Source organism: Oenanthe melanoleuca, chromosome 1 (assembly GCF_029582105.1).
Source record: "Oenanthe melanoleuca isolate GR-GAL-2019-014 chromosome 1, OMel1.0, whole genome shotgun sequence".
In the NCBI taxonomy this organism is placed as follows: Eukaryota; Metazoa; Chordata; class Aves; order Passeriformes; family Muscicapidae; genus Oenanthe; species Oenanthe melanoleuca.
The window spans coordinates 20,846,586-20,868,264 of record NC_079333.1 but is presented as its reverse complement, the minus strand read 5'-3'; the positions used below and the strand labels follow the sequence as shown (position 1 = coordinate 20,868,264).

General features: G+C 37.7%; 1 protein-coding gene across 1 annotated transcript; it reads left to right on the top strand.

Annotated features, from left to right (window-relative positions):
• Window positions 1-31: 31 nt before the first annotated feature.
• Window positions 32-21,507, top strand: ATG3 (autophagy related 3). Its single transcript, XM_056500094.1, has 12 exons — window positions 32-208; window positions 2,919-2,960; window positions 6,080-6,129; window positions 7,339-7,409; window positions 9,122-9,229; window positions 10,823-10,872; window positions 12,709-12,790; window positions 13,302-13,336; window positions 14,069-14,224; window positions 14,857-14,984; window positions 19,501-19,569; window positions 21,228-21,507. Exons 1-12 carry the CDS (start codon window positions 137-139, stop codon window positions 21,307-21,309), a joined length of 945 nt encoding a protein of 314 aa, XP_056356069.1. The 5' UTR covers window positions 32-136; the 3' UTR covers window positions 21,310-21,507.
• Window positions 21,508-21,679: the final 172 nt, after the last annotated feature.

Here is a 21,679-nt window from a genome sequence, read left to right as displayed (position 1 = left end):
CGTCACGCGCGTGCGACGGTGGGGCGGGGGGAGCGTGAGGGGCGGGGGGAACGTGAGGGGCGGCCGCGGGAGCGCCGTGCCGAGGGCGGGGGGGTGGCTGCTGTCCGTCTGTCCGCCCGTCCGTCTGACCGCCGCAATGCAGAACGTCATCAACACGGTGAAGGGGAAGGCCCTGGAGGTGGCCGAGTACCTCACGCCCGTGCTCAAGGTGCCGGTCCTGCGCGGGAGCCGAGATGGGAGGAGGGACACCCACGGCCGCCCCCGCCTGCGGGCGCGCTTCCCTGCCGAGCCCCGGGAGCCCCTCCGCTTGCCCGGCACCCTGCTGTCGGTGCCCTTGCCTGCCGGGCCCGAGGAGCTGCGGGTCTCGAAGGGCGCAGTGCTGGGCGTGCCGGCACAGCCATCGGCCCTCATCCCGCGCCGGGCCGGGGGGGATGCGGGAATCCCGGCCGGCGCTCACATCCCGCAGGGAGGGGGGACATCCACCTGGGAGGGGCGGGCCCTTCGAGGAACAGGTGTTGCTGCTCCTGCTTCTCGAGGAATGACATAAGCGTTGTTGCCGTTTTCTGTTAAAGTCACGGAACTTTTACCTGGTTGTGCGTCCAGGAATTGAAATCTGAACGTACAGACAGGCTTGAGCCTGGTTTCAAGAATTGCGTTGCAATGATTATTTTGGGTAAAAGGCAACTTTTTCAGCTGACATTAAAAAATCCAAACCAAACCAGCAAAATTAGCCACACTTTTGTTATGTGAGCAAGTTTTACATAGCACAGTTTATTCCTGTGTCAGAATTACAGTATTAATATAAGCCTCTGTGCACCAACGTAGCTGAGAATAGCAGAAATGAGCCGTTGGATCATTATAAATGTAGGCAGCACATCCGTTATAGTTCCTGTCACTGCATATTTAGGTAGAAACAAATTAGAGTTTTCAGCAGTTGTTAGACTACATCCCATTCTCTGACTCTTATTTGCAAATAATTTTTATGTAAACCCCAACTTTGTATATGAGTGTTTAACTTGGCAGTAGTTTCTTCACTCTACTGATTTTGATACTTCGGCATGCTCTCAAAAAAGCAGTTGTTTATGACAAGTCTCTTGCCTGTGGCTTTGTGGTTTGACCTTTAATGTACTTTTCACCCTGCAGCTTACATCTCTGGGCAGATTGCAGTGGCAGTCAATTATTAATTGAACTTGTCCCTCTGTAGTATGTGGGATGCTCTTGTTTGGATAGTGGATCTTCCTGGAGTTGCCCACCAACGTGAAATGTACGGGTTGCAGTGAAATTGTGGCATGGCAAGATGAAGTGAGTTGTTTAGGATAGTACAGTTGTTGTTGCACAGCTGGTGTAATAGTGACAAATTCACTGTTTGTGTCCAGATGGATTATTGGGAGCAGGCAGGAGTAGAACCTTCCAGAAATGGAAGATGCTGATATTGTTTGTATATGTTCCCTTTACAAGGGGGAAATAAATACTCCAACTTGGTTACTTTCGAAAGAAACTAGACCTGTGTCTCTCACAATTGAAGAATTTACATAGGTGGAAAAATAAACTATTTACCCTCAGGGAACAGAGGATGGATATTTTACATGTTTTCTTGCTGTAATTCCAGAGACACAAGTTTGTGCATGTTCCCTGCAGCTTATGGTTCATTTTGAGGGGAACCAGTAAGTTGTCTCCATGGTGGTTTCACACAATGTTTTATTGAGGATTCTGAGTCTTATAGTGATTAAAATTACTTTGATTTCAGTCAGCTGACATATAATAAAGTTACAATGTTTGCACAGCTGCTGTTTTTCTTATCTTGTTCTTAAGTGTATCTTCCTTAGAACTGGGGCAGAAAGGCAGTAATCAGTACCATATGAAACAGGTGTGCTCCTTTCATTTTCTGTAGCACAGGTGATAGCACGCATTGGGGAAGGAACAAGAACAACCAAGTTTTACTGGGGCTGCTTTTCTTCAGTGTTTTATGACTGACTGAGTATGGTGAAGTTGTGGCTGGAAGCAAGATATTTTCAGTTGGTGCTTTTAGTCCTGATAGAAAAAAAAAAAATAGGTTCCCTAGGGCAAGAAGTCAGCTATGCCATGGTTGAAATTGTGTTCTTTTTCAAAAGCCGGTTTTGAATAGTTCTGATACAATATCTTGGTACTTGAGGCTTTTCTAAATAAACAACCAAAAGTCAAAACATAATACACTTAGCCTAGATTTGAATATAAAACAAGACATGTTATCCTTAAGCTTCATAAATGTTGCCTTTAATGCCGAAGTACTTCATTTCTCCATGCAGAGTAGGTCTGGTGTCTGCTTGCCATCTATTCTTTCATCCACAAAACTCCCCACTACAATATGCAAAAACTGAAGCTGTTTCCGTGGGGTGCATGATGAAGGCACAGAAATGAGCTTTAAAAGAGAGTGTATTACTAAGTCTTTGTATTTAACTTTTTCTGCCCCAGAGAAGACTTGGTTTGGTCTTTCATTCAGGACTTTTCTGAACTGCAAAACCTCATATTGATGCAATGCAGTGCTGTTCAATGCCTAGAACTCTGGAGTCCTTAACAGCTAGAATCACTGATTCCAACTGATTTTCTGTTTCTTACTGGCAAATGTAATACTGAGTGCCAGTCATCTTTTCTTTATTATTGCTATAATTGGCAGCAGCAAAAAAAATTATTTTATATAGGTGATCATTTTTCATAATACCTCATATTTTGCAACAAGTAATTTTTGGGAGCCTTACTTCCTTATTTTCTAATGTGAGATGCCTATCAGTCGTGACAGAAGTTGCCTCCAGGCTGATTCTTGGATCTTTGGACAGAACGAGTTGCAAAACGAAAGTAAAGAATATGTTTGTCTTTCCAGTGAAGTGGAATGTGTTGGTTTGTCAGCATTTCTCAAAATTTTTATGCTTTTTTTCTTGCAGGAGTCCAAGTTTAAAGAAACTGGAGTAATTACACCAGAAGAAGTAAGTATTTAGAAACTTAAATTTATTTTTAAAGTAATGATGCATTTTTTTAGTGCAAGATGACCGTGTTAAACAGATCATGTCTTTGTCCATTATTACTTATTGAAATTTCACATAGTGAAATTTCTAAGTTGCCTTTTGTACTCTACAGATTTAAGTAGATCAACATAATTTCTCCTGAGATGGCATTAGGCATCTGAATGTGGGATGCTTCTTTCTTCTATTACGCTGTGAAAAGATTGTAAAGAAGCTGGGTCAATAGCTCCATTTGTCATGGGAGTTCAGGACTGATGCAGGAATGTATTGATTTTTAAAGTCTTTCCTCTGATCAACTCAAAGGGGAGCTTTTATCTTTAAACAGTCTCTGCTTGCCTCTGTTTTGGTTCCTTCCAAGGCTCTGTGAAGATCATTACATATATTTGTTCACACCAAGTATGATTATTATTTTTCCACTTTCTATATAGGCTGCTTTAGGCTGGTTGTATTTTGAATTGCTGCCAAACAGATGTGTTTTTTTATGAAATCCAGTGCAAAGAGCAACAAACAGGATTTTTTTTCTGGATTAGTAAAAACACTGACTGTATTATGCTATTTTAATTTCTCCATTACACTTTTTCTCATATTGAAGTGCTACTGATCTGTTAACACTTTGTCTTTACAGAGGCATAATAAAACAATGTTAAGACTGGTAGGTAGAATGAAAGAAAAACAGTCAAAAAAATGTAACGATGAGATGGAAAAAAATTGAACAAATGATGACTGATGTTGGTAAATAATGTGAACAGAAATATTTTTCCTGATATTGTTGCCTGTATTTTTCTACTGTGTTGTCTGGCAAACAAACACTCATTCTCTCCCTCTGACACAGAAGTACCACACAGAAAAACAGGCTTAGCAACATGGTGTTCTGTTCTGATAACCATATGTATGTGTGTGTATAAATATTCATATATGTTAAGCTATAATACATGATCTTTACTGTATATAAACTAGAATAACAGAGAAAGTCTGGACAAATGTTCTAACAGTACTTAATCCCTTCATGATTTATCGGAGAAGAATTTGCAGTAGTATTATAAGAAAAGGCACCTTCTATAGAACATAACAAGAACTACACTCTTACATTAAACAGTTTGCAGCATTTAAACATCACTATGAATGTGAGTAGTCTGTGTTCTCTGTGTCAAGTGAGATGCTGCTGGGATGAATAATTTGGATCCTTCAAAACAGTAGTCAAGGGAACTGGTTATACAGCAAGATTAAATTTTTGGTAAATTTAAATGTATCTGGAGCATGGATCTGCTGATTGGCCCTTTGACAGTCTTTGTATAAGAATGATTGCTAGAGTAATTTAAGCTGTATTTTAGTCTGAGACACTAATTGGTGTATAGATTTTTGTGGGGTTCCTGTGGCTTGCCTCTAAGGATGAATAAATTAAGACTAAAGATGACTCATTAATCAAATTCAACACCTACTCCCTCTTTTCACTTATCTGTGTCCTTGATTTAATTTTAAAAATTCTTGCCTGTCATGAGTTCTTACTACTTAATACCTCCAAAAGATAACACCTGTTTTAATTATGTATGTAAATACAGGGAAATTCTTAAAATCGTTCTCTTCAGGACTAGAAATAAGATGTCCTGAAATTTATCTCCTTCCATTTTGCAGTACTGATTCAGATATGAGGCAGTATCAGTGCTTGAGAAATAGAAAGTGAAACCAGCTGGACAGTTTTGCTGCCTAAGGTGAAAAAAAAGTAGATGAAATTTCAAATGCTGTCTTAGGGCTGTGTATCAGTCAGACCCACAAACGACACTGTTTTTTTTAGTATTGCGTTTCAGCATTGCTGTCACGAACAGAGTTCCAATTCCTTAAACAGAGAATTTGAAATAATTCTGGAGTTTCATTTGTGTTTACTTTGTAAGAGTTAATGAGCTTTAAAATTGTCCTGTGTATTGGGAGAGTTTTCCGGGTTTTTTTAAAGGATTCCATTTTTCTAGAGGCTTCTGTTGAAAATAGGTGAAAGGGAAGCACTTTTGCAGAGATTAAGCTGCTAATCCGTGTGCAGTGCACACTGTGGTGTTTTCTGCTGCGCTGATCCGCCTCCCTTTGGAGGACGCGGTGAGGAAATGGCTGTGACCCGCCACGAGCCTGTTATGTCACACTGCAGCAGCTTCTGGGCAGCTGGGGAGGCTGCTGCTATAAACTGGCACTTCAAGACAAGAAAGCACCTGTAGCAATGGCTGTGCACCTCCATAGCTGTGCATATTGCAAGGGGACTGCTGCAAAGTCCGCAGAAATCACTTGCGTGCAGGTTTGCCTTCCTCAGTGTATGTATACAAAAAACAAGCCTAGGAGGGTTAGACTTTGCCCTGTGAATTTTGAGTTTGTCCGCAAGTCTAGTGCAACATTGCTGGCAAATTTAACATGACAGTATCACTTTGAGATAGTAATGGCAATTTTATAAAAGGCTTCATCTTTGATACTAAGAACAAGTAGAGTGTGTATTTTTAAAAACTATTTCTTCAAAACAAAGTTACCAATAAGATTTTTAGTGTATTAAGTGGCAATCCATTTTTAGTTAACTTCAGTGATCGACTGTTATAGTGCTGGTCATTATATAAAATCTGTGCTGTTTTTTTCTTTGTTGCAGTTCTCACTGATTCAGCAGATTGATGGTCTCGCTTTTCTTATTCCAAAATTCTTTTGAACAAAAAAAGAGAAACATTTTTTTTATATTAGGCTCTTTGTTGTCTTTGTGAAAGTTTGAATAGTGGTAAATAAAATTAATTTCGTTATTACAAAGTAAGCAGTCTTAGTCTAGGTCCAGATGCTTTTCTGGTTCTTACTAGACTGGCAGGTAGTATCACAGCTTTTGAAACGATGACTTTGCTATGGTGCTTAGTAAGCATTTTGAGTGAAAGTGGTTTAATCTTTGCATTTTCATGGTTAGCTGAGAAATGGGGTTAAAATAAAGCACTCAGCTGATTGAAACATTTGTTAATTACACAGTTAGTTGATCAAAGGAATGTAGAACTGAAATACTAACGCTGAGAAAAAATTGGAGATTGTTTCCTTCAGCCATATTTAACAGTAATTTCTTTTTCCTGCCTTAACAGTTTGTTGCAGCCGGAGATCACTTAGTTCACCACTGTCCTACTTGGCAATGGTAAGTAAAATTGAAAGAATTGTAGAAAACTTCCTACCTGTGCTTTGTGTGTTTCCATTGGATTTAGCCATACAGTTGTCTCATTTCAGAGCAGTAAATGGACTTTTCCAGTAAAACTTTTATGATGGCTCTATATTTAAAGTTAGGCAGGGCTTACTAATTGCTGTATGGCGGTAGCTGAGATGAGGATCTGCTTGTGATTTTTTTTTTTTTTTTTTTTTTTTCCTAAGGTTTTAGGAGAAATAATCTGTTAGATACTGGGAATGCTTTTTAGTGCTTAGCTGCAGTAGCAGCATGTCTCCCTGGGTTTGTCTTGGTGATTAAAAAAGCAAAGGCCATGTGCAACTGGAATTGCTAGGCAGTAGTTGTAAATGGTGTATTTTGACAAGCATTTGTTAATAAATGTTAAATGTAACTCAAGTTAGCCCACAGCAGTTCACTTTGTGCAGTGATTGCCCTTGGAAATCCCTTCTGTTTTGTGTACAGTAAGGGTGCAAATAAGGTGCTTCCTTATGCATTACTGGTGTCTTCCTTATGTTTTACTGGTGTCTTGCATTGTGAAACTAATCTGCTTCTAAATGAGCATCGTCTGTGCAGTTGGTATTATCAGGGTCTTGGCACTGTGCTAAGACTTGCATTGCTGAAGGAAAAGTTACTATGTTTTAATCAGTTTCCGTGCCCCTTTGCTGCCTCCTTCAGAGAAAACATGATGTTGTGTCTGGCACCAGTTTGGAATGGGCTATTTGGAATGTTACTCTTATTTCAAACCAAAAACCACTAAAGTTGAAGCAAATGCTTGAGTAATGTGAAATTAAGAGTACTTATGCACTAGTGACTATGGACAGGTTTTGTATTTATAGAGATATATTTCTTGCTTTTCTGAAGTTGCTTTCTTCAGGCATTTACTACTTTGTTGTTGCTGATCCTAGAAAATTTTATATAGAACAGATTATTCTGTCGTTTTTGCTTGGCCATCTCAAGGTGAAAGCATTTTTTGAGGCATAAAATGGTTTTGATCTCAGAACAGTTAGAGGTGGCTAAGCTTTCTAATGCTATACCAAACGTATGTAGAGAAAAGTCATAGCAAACCAATTCTGAGAACAGGCCAAGAGGATTCTATAAAATGTTTCTGATAATATGAAAATAGAAGAGTTCTTTGGTTTGCAAATTCTCAAATGAAATTCTCAAATGGTGCTCTTCATTTTACAGGGCTTCAGGAGAAGAACTAAAAGTCAAAGCTTATCTGCCAACAGACAAACAGTTTTTGGTAACTAAAAATGGTAAGGCTGAAATTTAAATATAAATTCTTAGAATTGATAGCATGGTTGACTGGGCTGTCAACTCTACTGATTGTATTATTAGGGGAAGCTAATACCTCATACTTCGGATGCTCTGGCTTTGCAATATTAAAGAAGTTTTTCCTGCACTCCTAAATTCTTTTTCATAGACCACTTTATAGTAGAGCTGTATATGAGACATAAAACCTGCCTTGATGAAGTATAAATGAACTTTAAACATTATTAACTTCTTTGTCTGTCTTTGCTTCAACTCATGTTCAGTGTCTAAAATGAAAACATGTTTATTTTCCTCTTTCCTTGGCAAACTCAGGCTATTAAAGGGTTTTCAAAATGTTTTTCAGTGACACTGATACTTCTAATTCAAATATGTAGTTAATGTCAATATCCGTGCCAATTAGAATCATATAAATACTATCTTGAATTAATTTTTTACCAGCTTCACAGTTGTGTTTATGTACTATGTATGGTGACTAACTTTTTAATGGATATGAAGGATAACATTTTGGCACAACTATGGGGAAATTCAAAAGATCTTATATCAAAATGTGTCAAAGCTATTAGATGAAGCATTAGCACTAAGAAAGCCTGAGGAGATTTTTGCCTGCAGAGGGTTGTATTATATGCTTGGATTTTCCTTGCTGGCTTTTGGAGTCTTGCAGTGCACTAGCATGTGAAAATTACTACAGTAGCATTGGACATTTTCCTGAGATGGACCTCATGGTTTCATGGCCAGCCAATCTGCTTTGTTTCTTTTCCAGCTGCTACTGAAGTTCCTTGATTTGCTCTGATCCTTCTTGATCACATTCCAAAATAATGTGTTTCCTGCTGCTGGTGTCTCATTGGCCTCCCACCTGAGTAAAAGTTGTGGGCTGTAGTTGAGACTGGGAGCCAGCCTACAGACCTCAATTTGGAAGTCTTTGGATGACTTCACTTTGACTTTCACACCTCTTTAGTCACTCTCTGAAAGGTTAAAGAGCAGTTTTCAAATGCTGCACTTCATGCAGCAGATTTGGTTTTCTCCACATTAATAGAAAAGGAAGCAGCATTTTGTACATAGTCCTTATTTACAGTGTTGGAAAATGCCTGCTTTGCCTTAATCAGATATTCAGTCATTCTTTGACTATTTTCTGAAAACATAATCTAAATGTCTATTTGAATGGCTCTGTAATGCATATGACAGGAGTTACTCTTAATATCACGTCGATTCTGACCTTCTAAACTTCTAGATGTTATATTTTAATTAAATATGTATTGCATAAATAGCTGATGCAAACTTTTAGCAGAATTCTAAAGCCAAATGATTTTGAGAAACTGGTGAAGATAGCAAAGTTGTCCTTAGTTGTTTACTAATGTGAAGAAAACTTACAGGTTCTCTCCAGTTGTTAGCAAATGAGAAATTCATTCTTTTCTAATCCTTAAGAGAATGGATGAAACTGCTCTAATGCTTAATAGAAAGATTAATTTCTAAGGCTACAGCAATCATTATTTGCATGAAGTAAAATATCTGGTACAGCACATCAATATATTTTGTAAGTTCATACTTCTGCATTTGAAATGCAGCCTTAGGATTCCTTAAATAGGGATAAATGAAAGATTGCCACATTTAAGAAGGCCTTGTAGGACAATATCATGCTCCAGTCTGGTTTTGTATAAGAATGACTGACTGTATTCTTTTTGTTTTCCCACTTTTGTAGTGCCGTGCTATAAAAGGTGTAAGCAGATGGAATACTCAGATGAGCAGGAGGCAATTATAGAAGAAGATGATGGTGATGGGGGATGGGTAGACACTTTTCACAATGCAGGTATTCAAGGTCTTGGTTCAGGCTTTGCATTTGGTAATCTAGTTTTCAGTTTCCACTCTTAGAAAGTAAAATCTTTCTTATATATACATGTCTATGTACCAATATGTAGTCTGGAGGAAATAAGTTGCATTGTCAGCTACCCACCTGATTGGTACATGAAGTTTTACTGCCTGCCTGTATATGCTTGAAACAGGCTCTTTTTCAGAGATTATGGCAATTATTTAAGTATTGTCTTACTAAAGTTCTAGGAAGTTATTTTAAAATATGAGCAGTATACATTCCTTAGTAAGGAAATCCTGTGAAGATTTGTTAGTTTAAATTATGGATGCTCTACTAAAAAAAAAAAGATGTTAAGTACAGAGATGAGTGAGGGATATGGTCCTTTTTTACAATAAGCCCTTAAATGAGCTTGTGTTTACAAAGAAATCTAAAAAATACTGCTTACATGAACCTATCTGACTGCTTTTCTAGCTCAGTGTTGTATAAATACTTCCAGATTTTTTCTGATTGGCAATTATGTTAGTTTTAGTCTGTTTCTTGATGTTCTATCATGTTAATATACTTCTGTCCTTCAATGATGTTTTCTCCACCATTTCCAAAAGTACTCCTATCAGTTTTTACTTTCTTTGTAAACTTTTCTTGCTGTAATGTGTAGAAAGTTCTCTGAGTAGTTTGCCAGGGTGGGGAGAAAAAGGGTTGGAGATTATGCTTTTTCTTTCCTGTAGACATACATTTTTTATCATTGGCAATTCTTAAAAGCATCATTGTTCATAATCAAATATCCCCACACCAAAGAAATAATTTGAAATAACTTTGTCGTGTCTTTGAATAAAGTGTACAGTATCCATCCCTGCTGTGAATAGACTCCTCTGCGAGGTTTTTTACTTTTAGAGTTGGCTGAGTTGGGCACCATACAGTACAGCACAGCTGTAACACCCTGACAAAACCCTGCCAGGTCTATGAATGCTGTCAGATAAGATAAAATCTGTTTCCACGGCTGAAGAATTAATCAGATAAATGTGCTCTGTCAAAGCAGGATCTTGGCACGTATCCCAAAAGCTACTGTGTGAGAACTGCAATAAAACTAGAAAGCTAATAGGGAGGAACTCAAGAGTGGACATTACTATGATTTGGGGTGATTTTATACCCCCACTTCCTCTCAGCTAAAAGCATTGAGTGCTCTGCTACATTTTGTTTTGCCATTGCTTTCAGGAAGCTCAGAAATATTCACAAATGCTTGCCTTTTTCATGAAGTTGAGTTTCATTATTGTGATGTGAGTGCCTGAACTCACTTTTATGCAAAAATACCTTAAAATGAAAGTCCAAATTTGCTGAGTTCCGTCATGGGCTTTTTAAGATATGGCTCATTTGTGCTGTGGTGCTCTGTGTTACTGGTACGGTTTGCTTAGGGATGTCCAGCACTGACCTTGTCACCAATACCAGATGAACATCCTCTTACATATCAAGGTTGTTGTGAGATGTGACTTGGAAAGATGAGACACTGCTTTCTGAAATCTTTGCAAAGTCTTTCTATGCTGTTCTCTAACCAAGAGCCAAGCTTTTTTTAACACAAACTTCTTGTTCAATTTACAGGTATAGTGGGCGCAACAGAAGCAATTAAGGAGATCACACTAGACAGTAAGGTACTTGTTTCTGAACTTTTCTGTTGCTTTATTACAGACCTGAAAGTAATAGTATTTGTATCAGTGGCAATCTAGTACTCCCTGTGAAAGATTAAATTATACTTCATCACTAATTGTTTTGCAGATGTAAAACATAGACCCTCAGGGCCCGTGATATTAATCTAAGCATGTTCATCTCCTTATTGGTGTGTTGACTGAGGCACTTGTCTTTTTGAAATGTCTTTAGCCAGTGTGCTCCTGTGCCAGGCTTCTACAAAGTGAAAATGAAATTCTCTTTACACTGATAACACACATTTGTGTTCAAGACATTAGTGTTTGGAAATCCAGTGTAAAGAAAGTTTTATGTGGAAAAGTTATGTGGGAATGTAAAGTATTTCTTTGTGATCTTCAACTGCAGCAAGCAGACTTCTAGCAGATGGGTCCAGTTTGACAGGTTTATGCCCTTCGGTTTAGAAGAAATATACCAGTTTAAGCGTATACATGTTTAAGAAACATGGAAAAAGTCACTGAGACACAAAATACTTCTAAATGTGAGTTTGTAAGAGGAATTCTGTCTGTGTGCTGTGAGAGTTTAAACCATCCAAGAAGCTTTGGTTTCTAAAAACTAGGGGGAAAGAAAATGGGCTGCTCCATGCCACTGCATAATTCTAAACTCAGTTCTAATTCTAGCTCAAAATGCTATTGATTTGATGAGCTGTGAAGTGCAGGTCTTCCAAATTATTTTGCTGAGTATAGTAAAAATATTGCTTTTTTTACAAGTCAGTAACATGAGAATGGAAGAAATACTCAAGGAATAACTAAAGTTGATCACTTTTCCTGCAATACACAATACTTTCAGAATATTACTGTGATTCATAACTGCTGTTGTGTGTTTTGCATTGGATTTAATTTCTTTTCTATGTGGAAAAACTTGCTTGTAGGTCCAGTTGAGGACAACTCTTACCTGCTGATGTTCTGCTTGACAATGCACTTTGTAACTTGGTTTCTTTTCAGTTTCTTATTGGCTTTGGTGGTTTGGGTTTTTTAAATGAAAAATCAACCACCTGATGCTCAGAATTAGAGGAGCTTCTAACTGTAGTACTTATTTGGATTATTCTCCTAAAATCTTTTATGAAATCTCTGTAAATTGAGACCTTTTCTTTCTTTGAATTTCATTGGAATTGTCCATTGGATTCTAATGCTATGCAAGGCCCAAAAGTTGACTGTGGGTTTGTGCTGTATTTGTTTCTGTTTGACTATGTTTCCTTGCAGAATTATATCAAAATGTGATACCTTTTGTGACTCTCTTGTGTTCTAAAACAATTATGGAACTGGACAGGGCTCATAGTGTGTGAAATTGGGTGACACTTTAGTCATATGATAGAGTTTTATGTAGTCCCACAAAGAAGAGGGGCTTGGACTCAATCATCCTTATGAGTCCCTTCCTTGAGATATTTTATGATAACTGCTACACAGTTGGCTGTGGGTTAGAACTTAAAAAAATGTTAACCTACATCTTTAGTCTTAGCTGTTTAGTCATTACCTTTCATTTGAAATAGATGGATCTTTTGATTGTTTAACATGGTCATTTTTCTTTGTTTAGGAATATAATAATTTCAGATTGCCAAGTCAAAGGAAAACATTTTAAATGGATTTTTAATGTCATACTAGGGCTTTGAACCTAGGATGAGTTATTAAGCAAATATTTATGTCCAGTTTAGTTCTTAATATTTCAGAAATTATCTTTCTGGGTCACTGAATCTGTTGACTGGACTTAACACCTTAAATTTTTTGGGTCTGTTAGGCTATGTAGATGTAATAGTCATTAAAGAAGTATTTTCATTTCAACTTCTAAAGGATAATATAAAAATACCAGAGTGTTCAGCATCTTGTGAAGATGATGATGAGGAAGATGAAGGAGAAGCTGCAGACATGGAAGGTATTTCCTTAAATTGTGCAGGACATATTTTATTTCAGGTCTCCAACTAAAGCAGTACACTCTAAAACATCACTCATTCTTTGCGACAAATTCATGCTGAAAAATTTCAGTGGGCCTGTGCTCTTTAGTGTCTTCTATATGGTTTTATTAATGCATGTTTAACTTGTGTGCCAAAAACCTGAGTCAATGTTAGTGATTGGAAAATTGTGTAGCAGAACGGATCTAAGAAAGTATAAATTAGGGATTTGGCACAGTTTCCTTCCAGCTTTGTACCTACACTTAAACTCAATCTGCCTAAGTAAAATCACTGAAATATTGCTCCTCACCTACTTACTGTAGTCTTGGTCAAATTTGTGTTTAAAAAGGGATAATCCGGTTTGGGGATTGGGAAGTTTGCCTGAATAAAACTTCTTTAGAGATGTATAGATTTATTTAAAGTAGTTGTTTATGAATGACAAATATAATGACTGGCTACAAGCTGAACACAGAATTTTATGGGTCTTCTTTTCAGAGTATGAAGAAAGTGGGCTGTTGGAGACAGATGATGTGAGTGAACAGTTCTCTATCTTGCCTGTTACAATATAAACACAAGCAAAGTAAAAATAATGATAACAAATGCCTGAAATAACGAGCTTATGAGTAGTAGGGTTACTGAGCTTGGATTCCTATGGATTTATCTCCTGCCAATCTACTGCACTAACTTGAACCCTTGGGTCCTCAAAGATTTTGCCTACAGAAATTTTCCTTGGTTTTCCTAATCCGCTCTGCTTGTACACACAGCACTGTATTCACAAGAAGTTAAAAAATGCAGTGGTGGTTCTTGGGCCTTACACAGGGAGGATGGGTGGCCTGTAGGTTCAGTAGATTACACCAATCCATCTGACTTTTATGAGTGAAAGCAGCCTCAATATTTATACTATGCCAAGCTCTTAATGAACCTGCACAAACTGAGACCTTTGCCTTCTGAATTTCATTGGAATTTTCTGTTATTTGTGAAAGAAGATAGGAGGTGTAACAACATAACTGCCTACTTCCTTAAGAAATCGGACCTTTTTTGAAAAGTAAAGAAAACCACCATAAAAACCCCCAGAAGTACCTGTTGGGGGAGAAACTGATACTCCTAATATAGAAATAAAAATGAAACATATGTTGGGGGGTTTTGTGCCCACTGAAGAGCATTATTAAAAATTTTTTGGTTTTGCATGACTATTTAGGATGGGAAAGGGGGGGATCCCAAGAAAAATTATACTAATCTTGTTATTTTTACCTTTTAACCAGGCAACACTTGACACAAGACAGATTGTCGAAGCTAACAAAACGAAAGTTGATGTTGGAGGGGAAGATGCTATTCTACAGACTAGAACCTATGACCTCTACATCACTTATGACAAATATTACCAAACTCCAAGGCTGTGGTTATTTGGATATGATGAGGTATATCTATGTTGGAGCTTTTTCCTACTTCTGTGAAATTAGACTCACTGTGTCAAATAGAAAGGCTATTATGTTGCTTATTCGCAATAGAAATCTAAAGGAAAAAATGCTGAGAAAACTGAAACAAAATAGGCTTGTAGGCAGGACTTTTATTGTATTTGCAGCAAGTTGGAACAATTTCACTGAAAACTGCAGATGATAACTGAGCACATTTTGAAGGAAGCCGCTGGTGTCTTTGTTAACACTGTAGAACTGGTAATTACCCCAGTAAACTCAGTCAAGTAAGCAGGTACGTGTTTTCATCACCTTCAGAAGTAAAGGAATATATAAATAGTTCTTCCCTTTAATCACTAGGTTTTTTGAGTTAAAGCTGGTTAGGGCCCACTGTGCAAATACTGAGGTGGGAACCTAGTTGTTTGTCAAATACGCTCACTTCATCACTCAAAGGAAAATCTATGTAGTTCTATTTCTATACCATATGGATATTAACACACCTTTTTTCATTGTAACTTCAGAACTTTTGTATTTTAGATGCTTGTAATTTTGGGAGCATCATCTGTTGCTGATGTTTAAAAGAAGCAGGATTCTTTGTTAGTAACACTTTTGTTATCACGTTCCTTGTTCCTCTATAGCAGCGGCAGCCTTTAACAGTAGAGCATATGTATGAAGATATTAGTCAAGATCACGTCAAGAAAACAGTGACCATTGAAAACCATCCTCATCTTCCTCCACCTCCCATGTGCTCAGTTCATCCCTGCAGGTAAGTCTTTGTTTCTGGTCTGACACAACCTTCAGATACAAGACACTTCACTGCTCTTGTTAAGAATTTTGTTCAGGTTTTCTGGATGTATTTCTACAATTGGCTGCTGTAGGGGTCTGTTAGCTTCTGAGGCAGTATGAAGGGAAGGGATCAGCAATTCTCTGAATTCATTCCAGTGCTCACTGCAGCAAGTGTGTTCTGCAGTTATCACTGTCTTCTCTGATCAACTTGCTTTTTTAACTCAGTTTCCCTATTGTGCTGGTTTTCCTCCAGAAGATGGCAGACTACCAGAACTCCATGAAATAAACTTTTATCCTTTTGTCTACTTTTTGAGGAGGATGGAAGTACCGGGTATACTTTGACAGCAGAAAAAGGTGTTTGAACATTAAATAGCAGTTTCTTATTTTATGTTAACTACCTCCTTCTCACCTTTAAATTTTGCACTGATAAATAGAGATCCTATAATTGTCACGCCAAAATATTTGTTGTGCACAGCTACAAAACACACTTGGTTTTTTGGGTATTTTCTGGTCCATTTTCCACATTTCTTACCCAAGACATAGGGATCCCGTAGTTTGACTTGCTGCACAGAAATTTTTTATAGGTCTTTGGAAGGTGCATCTTGTCTTAGATGTAGGTGCTAACATCCTTTTAGGTGTCTCAGTGATACAGAGCCAGTATCTGAAACAGTGTAATTCCTCTTGAAAGTATGAAGTTCCTAGAGATACAAGTTTGGTCTTCTATCTTTTAGGAAAAGATACTCTTTGTGTGCTTGCATATGTTTAAAGAAAAAAATTTGGAGTTCAGATTTTTTTTTCCTTTGACTTAAACACTTTGGATATCTATGTCACATGCTGAGTGTCAGATTAATTTCTGCACATACCACCTAACTAAACTAATTATTTAAGCAATAGTACGTTAATGAAATAGAAATTTGTCAAGGTTATTAGAAGTGTAGTTACTAGAAGGGTTCAGAATAAGAAAGTCGTTGGATAATTTCCAGCATACTGCTGGAAATTAGTAGTGCTTTGGACAGAGCATTTATGAGGTGCTTGTTCCAGCCTTTTTATTGAGCGTGTACTATAAGATGGAAAGCAGAACCAGGTAGATCTTTGGTTTCATCCAGCAGGGTGTTCTTTTACCTTGTATGGACATATCACTTTTAATCTCAACGTGTTAGTGATTTTGACTGTCTTACTGTTTGCTGTCTGAAGGATTTTTGGCAAAAAACGGATGCAGGTTTTTTGTGCAACTAGTATTCTTGAAGGAGTGTGAAGTGGGAGGAATGCAGGAGGTCTTAACAGACTGGCTGGGAAGATGCTTAATAGGAGAAAAGAAGGAAAAAAATTCTGAAGCCAAAATTAATTTACTTTATGTTTGCTGGAAGCCTTGCTAGTAAATTGGTAAGAAGCTCCTGTTGGTGCATATTTGGAGGGCACTCAGAACACGCGAAGATGCAGAGATGTTTGGGCGTGACAGCCCTCACTGACTAGGTAGAACTGTGGGGTTTATACTGTGGGCTGTGATTGCAGTGTTACCTGCTTAATTTTAGTTATTACTCTGCAGAGGTGCTAGCAGTGCACTACTAATCTGTGAATTTGGGTTGAGTCTCTTCACAGATGAGAGCCCTGTGGTCATATTTTCACTTCTTCCTCTGCACCCAGTGAAGTGCCTGTTCCTTTGTTATGTAATCTAGACTTAGCTTGAAGGAATGGTTTGTACCATGAGACTTGTTTCAGCTTTAAGCATGAAAGAGATGATTAATAGTGAAGTGAGAGAGGTTTATTGCTGATCTTAAAAGTGGAGAAAACTGTAGCCCTTCACAAAAAGTGTCCCTTCACACAAAAGCAGTCTGCAACTGCTTAACACTGGAAAGAGTTTAAATGGCAATGTTGAGGCTGTGAAGAAGGAGGCTAACAGCATATCTAAAATGGAGGTTTTAAGTACATTTTCGTACTCTCCACTATTCTGTTTTTTCAGATTGGTAAGGCTAACAGCTTAGGAAGTCTGGGCTTCTGAATAAAAACTAATAGCCAAACTATTGCTTTGTTTTTAATTCAGCTAAGAACTATGAGTTCATTTTGAGTGTTTAGTTATGTCTGCTGCTGTTGCTTCCCATCATGTTACAGAAATTGTGTAATGTAGGATATTTGTATGATTCCAGACATTTTTCTTGTGACGTGAGTATCCTCAGGCATTAGAGAAAGGAAAGAAATGGCAGTCAGATTCCACTGTCAGCTGCTCGAGATTGCTTCTATTTTGAGTAGTTAGTGAAAATGTTCATCTTACAGCTCTTCTGTAAGTTGTAGTTCTTGTCAGCATTTTTATGGTACTGGAAGGAACATAGTCAACTTCCTCATTAATTGCTGTAAACTGCTTTAGTCACGATTCTCTGCTTTTTCTGTGGGTGTTATGAAGGGACTATCAAACAAGTTAACTACTAAACATATATACAGTTAAACCATAATTACTTGCACTAATTCCGAGGACTTATTTTTCTCCATTTCAGAATAGTGATAGGCTTCCGAACTCTTTTTGCTTCTAATCTCCTCTAAATATCTGCAGAGAAAGATTTCTAGCTAGTAAGATATTTTAGCTTACATTTCTTCAAAAGTTATTTATCTCCTTTGTAGTGTATTTATATATTTTGTATTCATTCCTCCAAGTTTTCTTACAGAAGGAGACTGAAAACAAAGTTTATAAAGCCCCCTTAAAGCTTTTCATGAGTAACTGTATGACAGTGAGAATGACCGTTACTCTGTGGCCATTATAGAATTTGAGGTATCTGAGTAGTTCTTAGAATACAGAAAAGAGCAAATGTTATTAAGATACATGAAGTTGAGCCAGTATGCTGTTAAAGACTTCTAATAGCTGCATGGTGACCTGTATTTTGTACCAGTAAAGAAAATCATCCACAGTTATGCGTAAGGTCAAAACTTAAGTTTTGGCAGTGGCCAGGTTCCTACGGAGAAGCAGCTGGCCTTGGCACCTGAAATGGCATGTGTTCTGCAGGCCATCGTGGAGGATCCAGAATTGGAATCAGCTCTGAGGGTTAGTTGACTTGCAAAGACCAACATTAAATGACAAATGCTGACCTTTAATATTTCCCCAGACTTGCATGTTCCTGTTTACATTGTGTCTTGGTAACTTTGCAACAGCTTCCTTCCTTATTTGCAGTCGCTTAACTTCGTAGGTAACTACTAAATGCCAGTTGCTGGTCAGTTATTTAGATTGACGTACTGGTATCAAGGCATCGTCAGAAAGTTATGCAAAGTCTGCTTCCCACTCATCCTTGTTCTCAGTTGGCTCTTTGGTTGTTTTGGGATTGGTATTTTAAAGTACTTCTGCAGTGCTGTGTAGACAGATGCCCATAGCCCTGTGTTATGTGGGTATCTACAGAATCATCTATTTAAAACAAAATTGAAGTGTAAATAAAAGTAAGATTTATTATACAACCTGGGAGTTTGTGTTAAAGGTACATAAATGAAACACAATTTAACATACAGTAGTTCTCCACTCTGATTTGATATGTTCTTCATCCCTTAGTTTATGGGATAGAAGAACTGCTTTGAACACAAGAACATAACTTCCAAATTGTTACTGATCATTAAAAGATTTGAAGTCTTTATGATTAAGGTTATTCCAAACTACAGCAGATAAGGTTCTAGTTGACTGCTTGTTGAGAAATTAGGGTTTTAGATCAGATGGTGACCAGTCTCTTCCAGCCCTGTCTATTCTTTAATTTTGTGTTGCATTCTCAGGACAGGCTTTGTACACAATTATTATGTGGTTCATAGTAAGTCTGGGATGTTACTGATGAGAATGTAAAAACTCAGTGACATGAGGAAATGCTTATCCTTCCCTGTAGTGCTTTACAATAACAGAGTTGCAAGAAAGAAGAAAGTAGCTTAGAAATTGCTTATTTGCCATAGAACCCAAGTTACAAACAGAGAAAGTTTCTAGACCCTAACCAGTCCTGGAACAATAGTTCTGAATTTATGCAGGGTTGATTTAATCTGCCTTTTCTGGAAAACTGTGAATTCTTTTAGTGTTTTAAACCTCTTCAAGCTTTACAAGTTAGAGGCAGCTAAAAATGTTACAGCAGTTTCTAGACTTTATCTTCAGGGGACATCTGGGAACTTCTGGTGGCTGGCTGCTGGTCAGTATTGCCTTCTGGGGACTTAACTGGGGGCTTTGTTGGCATTAGCAATTAAAAGCTACACTGGTATCAAGCAGTATGCATTCAGTCTCATGGCACTCGGTCTACATTGTGGCATACAACATTTTTTGCTTTCTGTGGGAATGTAAGGAGCTGTTAAATAATGTTGCAGTTATAACTTAATGTTAATTTTCAGCTACATGTTGCTATTTTACTTTCTCAGTAAACTGAAAATTTCCTCTTGCTGCTTCTGAAGCTAATGGTCCAAAATTATTTAATTTGCACAAAACCTATTCTTGCTGATGAAGAGGGAGTTGCCTCTTCCTTAAAATATTTGGTTTCTAATCTGTTTTTCAGGCATGCAGAAGTAATGAAGAAAATAATTGAAACTGTTGCAGAAGGTGGAGGAGAACTTGGAGTTCATATGTATCCTTTTTCATTATTACACCGATTCTTGGAGTCTTCTTGCACTGTAAGGTCTATTACCTCAAGGTTCATAAACTGTAACACAATTGTGTGTGAAAGCAGTGAACAGCAGCTTGGGGTAGCACTTGCTGGAGTTCTGGGATGAGCTCCTTTGTGCAAACTGACTCCATTAAGTTTTTGGGGGAACATGAGGTGATGTACAGCAGGAGCAATGGGGAAAGCGGGTAGGTTTGAAGGAACAGATCCAGCCCTTGTTTGTAAGGGTGTGAAGGAGGTAGCTGTGAGCATGAAACAGACGTGGCAGTATATGAGGGTGAAACTGAAGGTTCAGAGGCTCCATCCAGAGTGTAATCACTGCTTAGCAGAGCAACTTTTGTATTAGATTTTTCATCTGAAATTAATTTCTGAAAGTTGTAGAGGTCCCACTATTCTCTATTTTGCATGTGAGCAGTATCTTGGTAAAACAACTTCGCTGACAAAAAGCAATGAAAATCACTTAAACCACTCTGACATGCCTCACAATTAGAATTTTCTTTCAGGAACCTGAGTGATTGTAGTTATGCTTTATAGTAGTCAATAGTATACTTTCTAAAGCAACCTCCATGATAAAAGCAAGTGTATCCTTTCAAAATAGTTTTCTTGCTGCTGTAAGGCAAATAAGCAGGAAACACTGAGCAGCTAAAGATCCTGAATCAGTGAAATCCTCATTTAATGTATGAGTTGAGACTTGCTCAATTTGTGCAACAAGCAGCTGGAACTGAACTGGAAAATAACCAGTCTGTCACAGTTGTTCAAGCCTCCTAGTCCTCAATAGTTGCAAGTAGTTTTTTTCTTTTTCTTTTTTTTTTTTTTTTCCTCTTTTTTTTAATTACCTAACAAATTGGGGCATTTTTAATATTTCTTTACTTATTTTCATTTATCTTCCGTTGTGAAGAAATGGGCTGTGAGACTGTTATGTCAAAACAGTTGAGTTTACTTACATCCAGTACCAATGTAACTTAATAGTCAGTTGAAAGTAATTATTTCTATTAATTTTTCGGTTCCCTGTCTCTTTCCCACAGAGACTTTAGATTATAATTATTCAGTATACTCCAGACTGCAAATTCAGGCCCAACATGCATTTTCAGGTGATACATACATGGGGGCTCTTCTCTGCAAAGGCAGACTGTTCAGCTTGGTAAAGCTAATCTCTGTATTTTCCCTTGTGAACATGCAGGAGCTCTTTCAAAGGATGGCTCAGAATAGGAGCTGATTTCTTTTTCTGAGCTCCTGAAACAGTGAGGAGAGGAACCTGCTTTCCCTGCAACTACAGGAAAGTAACTAGGGATTAGCCTCACTGGGTACAATTCACCTTGGTGTTTGTTAACAAATACTAAGAATATAAATGGAGTTGGTAATGTTTCTATGGTGTCTGCAAGATACATTGAAAATAATTCCAGGTTCCCTGCATTAACTTAAACCGGGAAGGTCTATTTTTGGTCAAGCATTGGATGTTATTTCTGGAATTCTGCAATATTAATCTCCCAGTCTCTTAACTCTAAAGTACCTAGGTGTTATTTTCCTATTAGCAAGAAATACTGCTGAGCAGACCATTGAATGTGACCTCTGCTTTTGCAGGATTTCTAGCTATTGTACATTTTCCTTAATAAGAAACTCAGGTACCTTCTTATTTTCTTGAAATTTGTACAGGCGGTCATTCCAACGATAGAGTATGACTACACAAGGCACTTTACGATGTAACTAAAATAAGAGATGTGTTCCTCTGATTATTAAATCTTTTTTTAAATAACCCATCCATGTGACTTATACAACATTATACACAATTTCTGTAACTAATCTTTTATCGACTTGATGCATTAAAATAAAATGTTCCATTACCAGCCTTTTTAATAAAAATCTCTGTGTGTAATATAAATAAATCACCTTCATTCCAGTACAGATGCTGCAGTAAGAGCTGGGATTTTTTTTCTCCATGATTCCTCTAATTTCCTTCCATGAGATGATTTTCATGTATGTTAGAAACTGAAATCTACTTTTGTAGTAGAAGCCTAATAGTTTTTGCTTTTTTGCTGATTCCTAAAAGTGTGCATTTTTTATTTTTCCCCCTCCC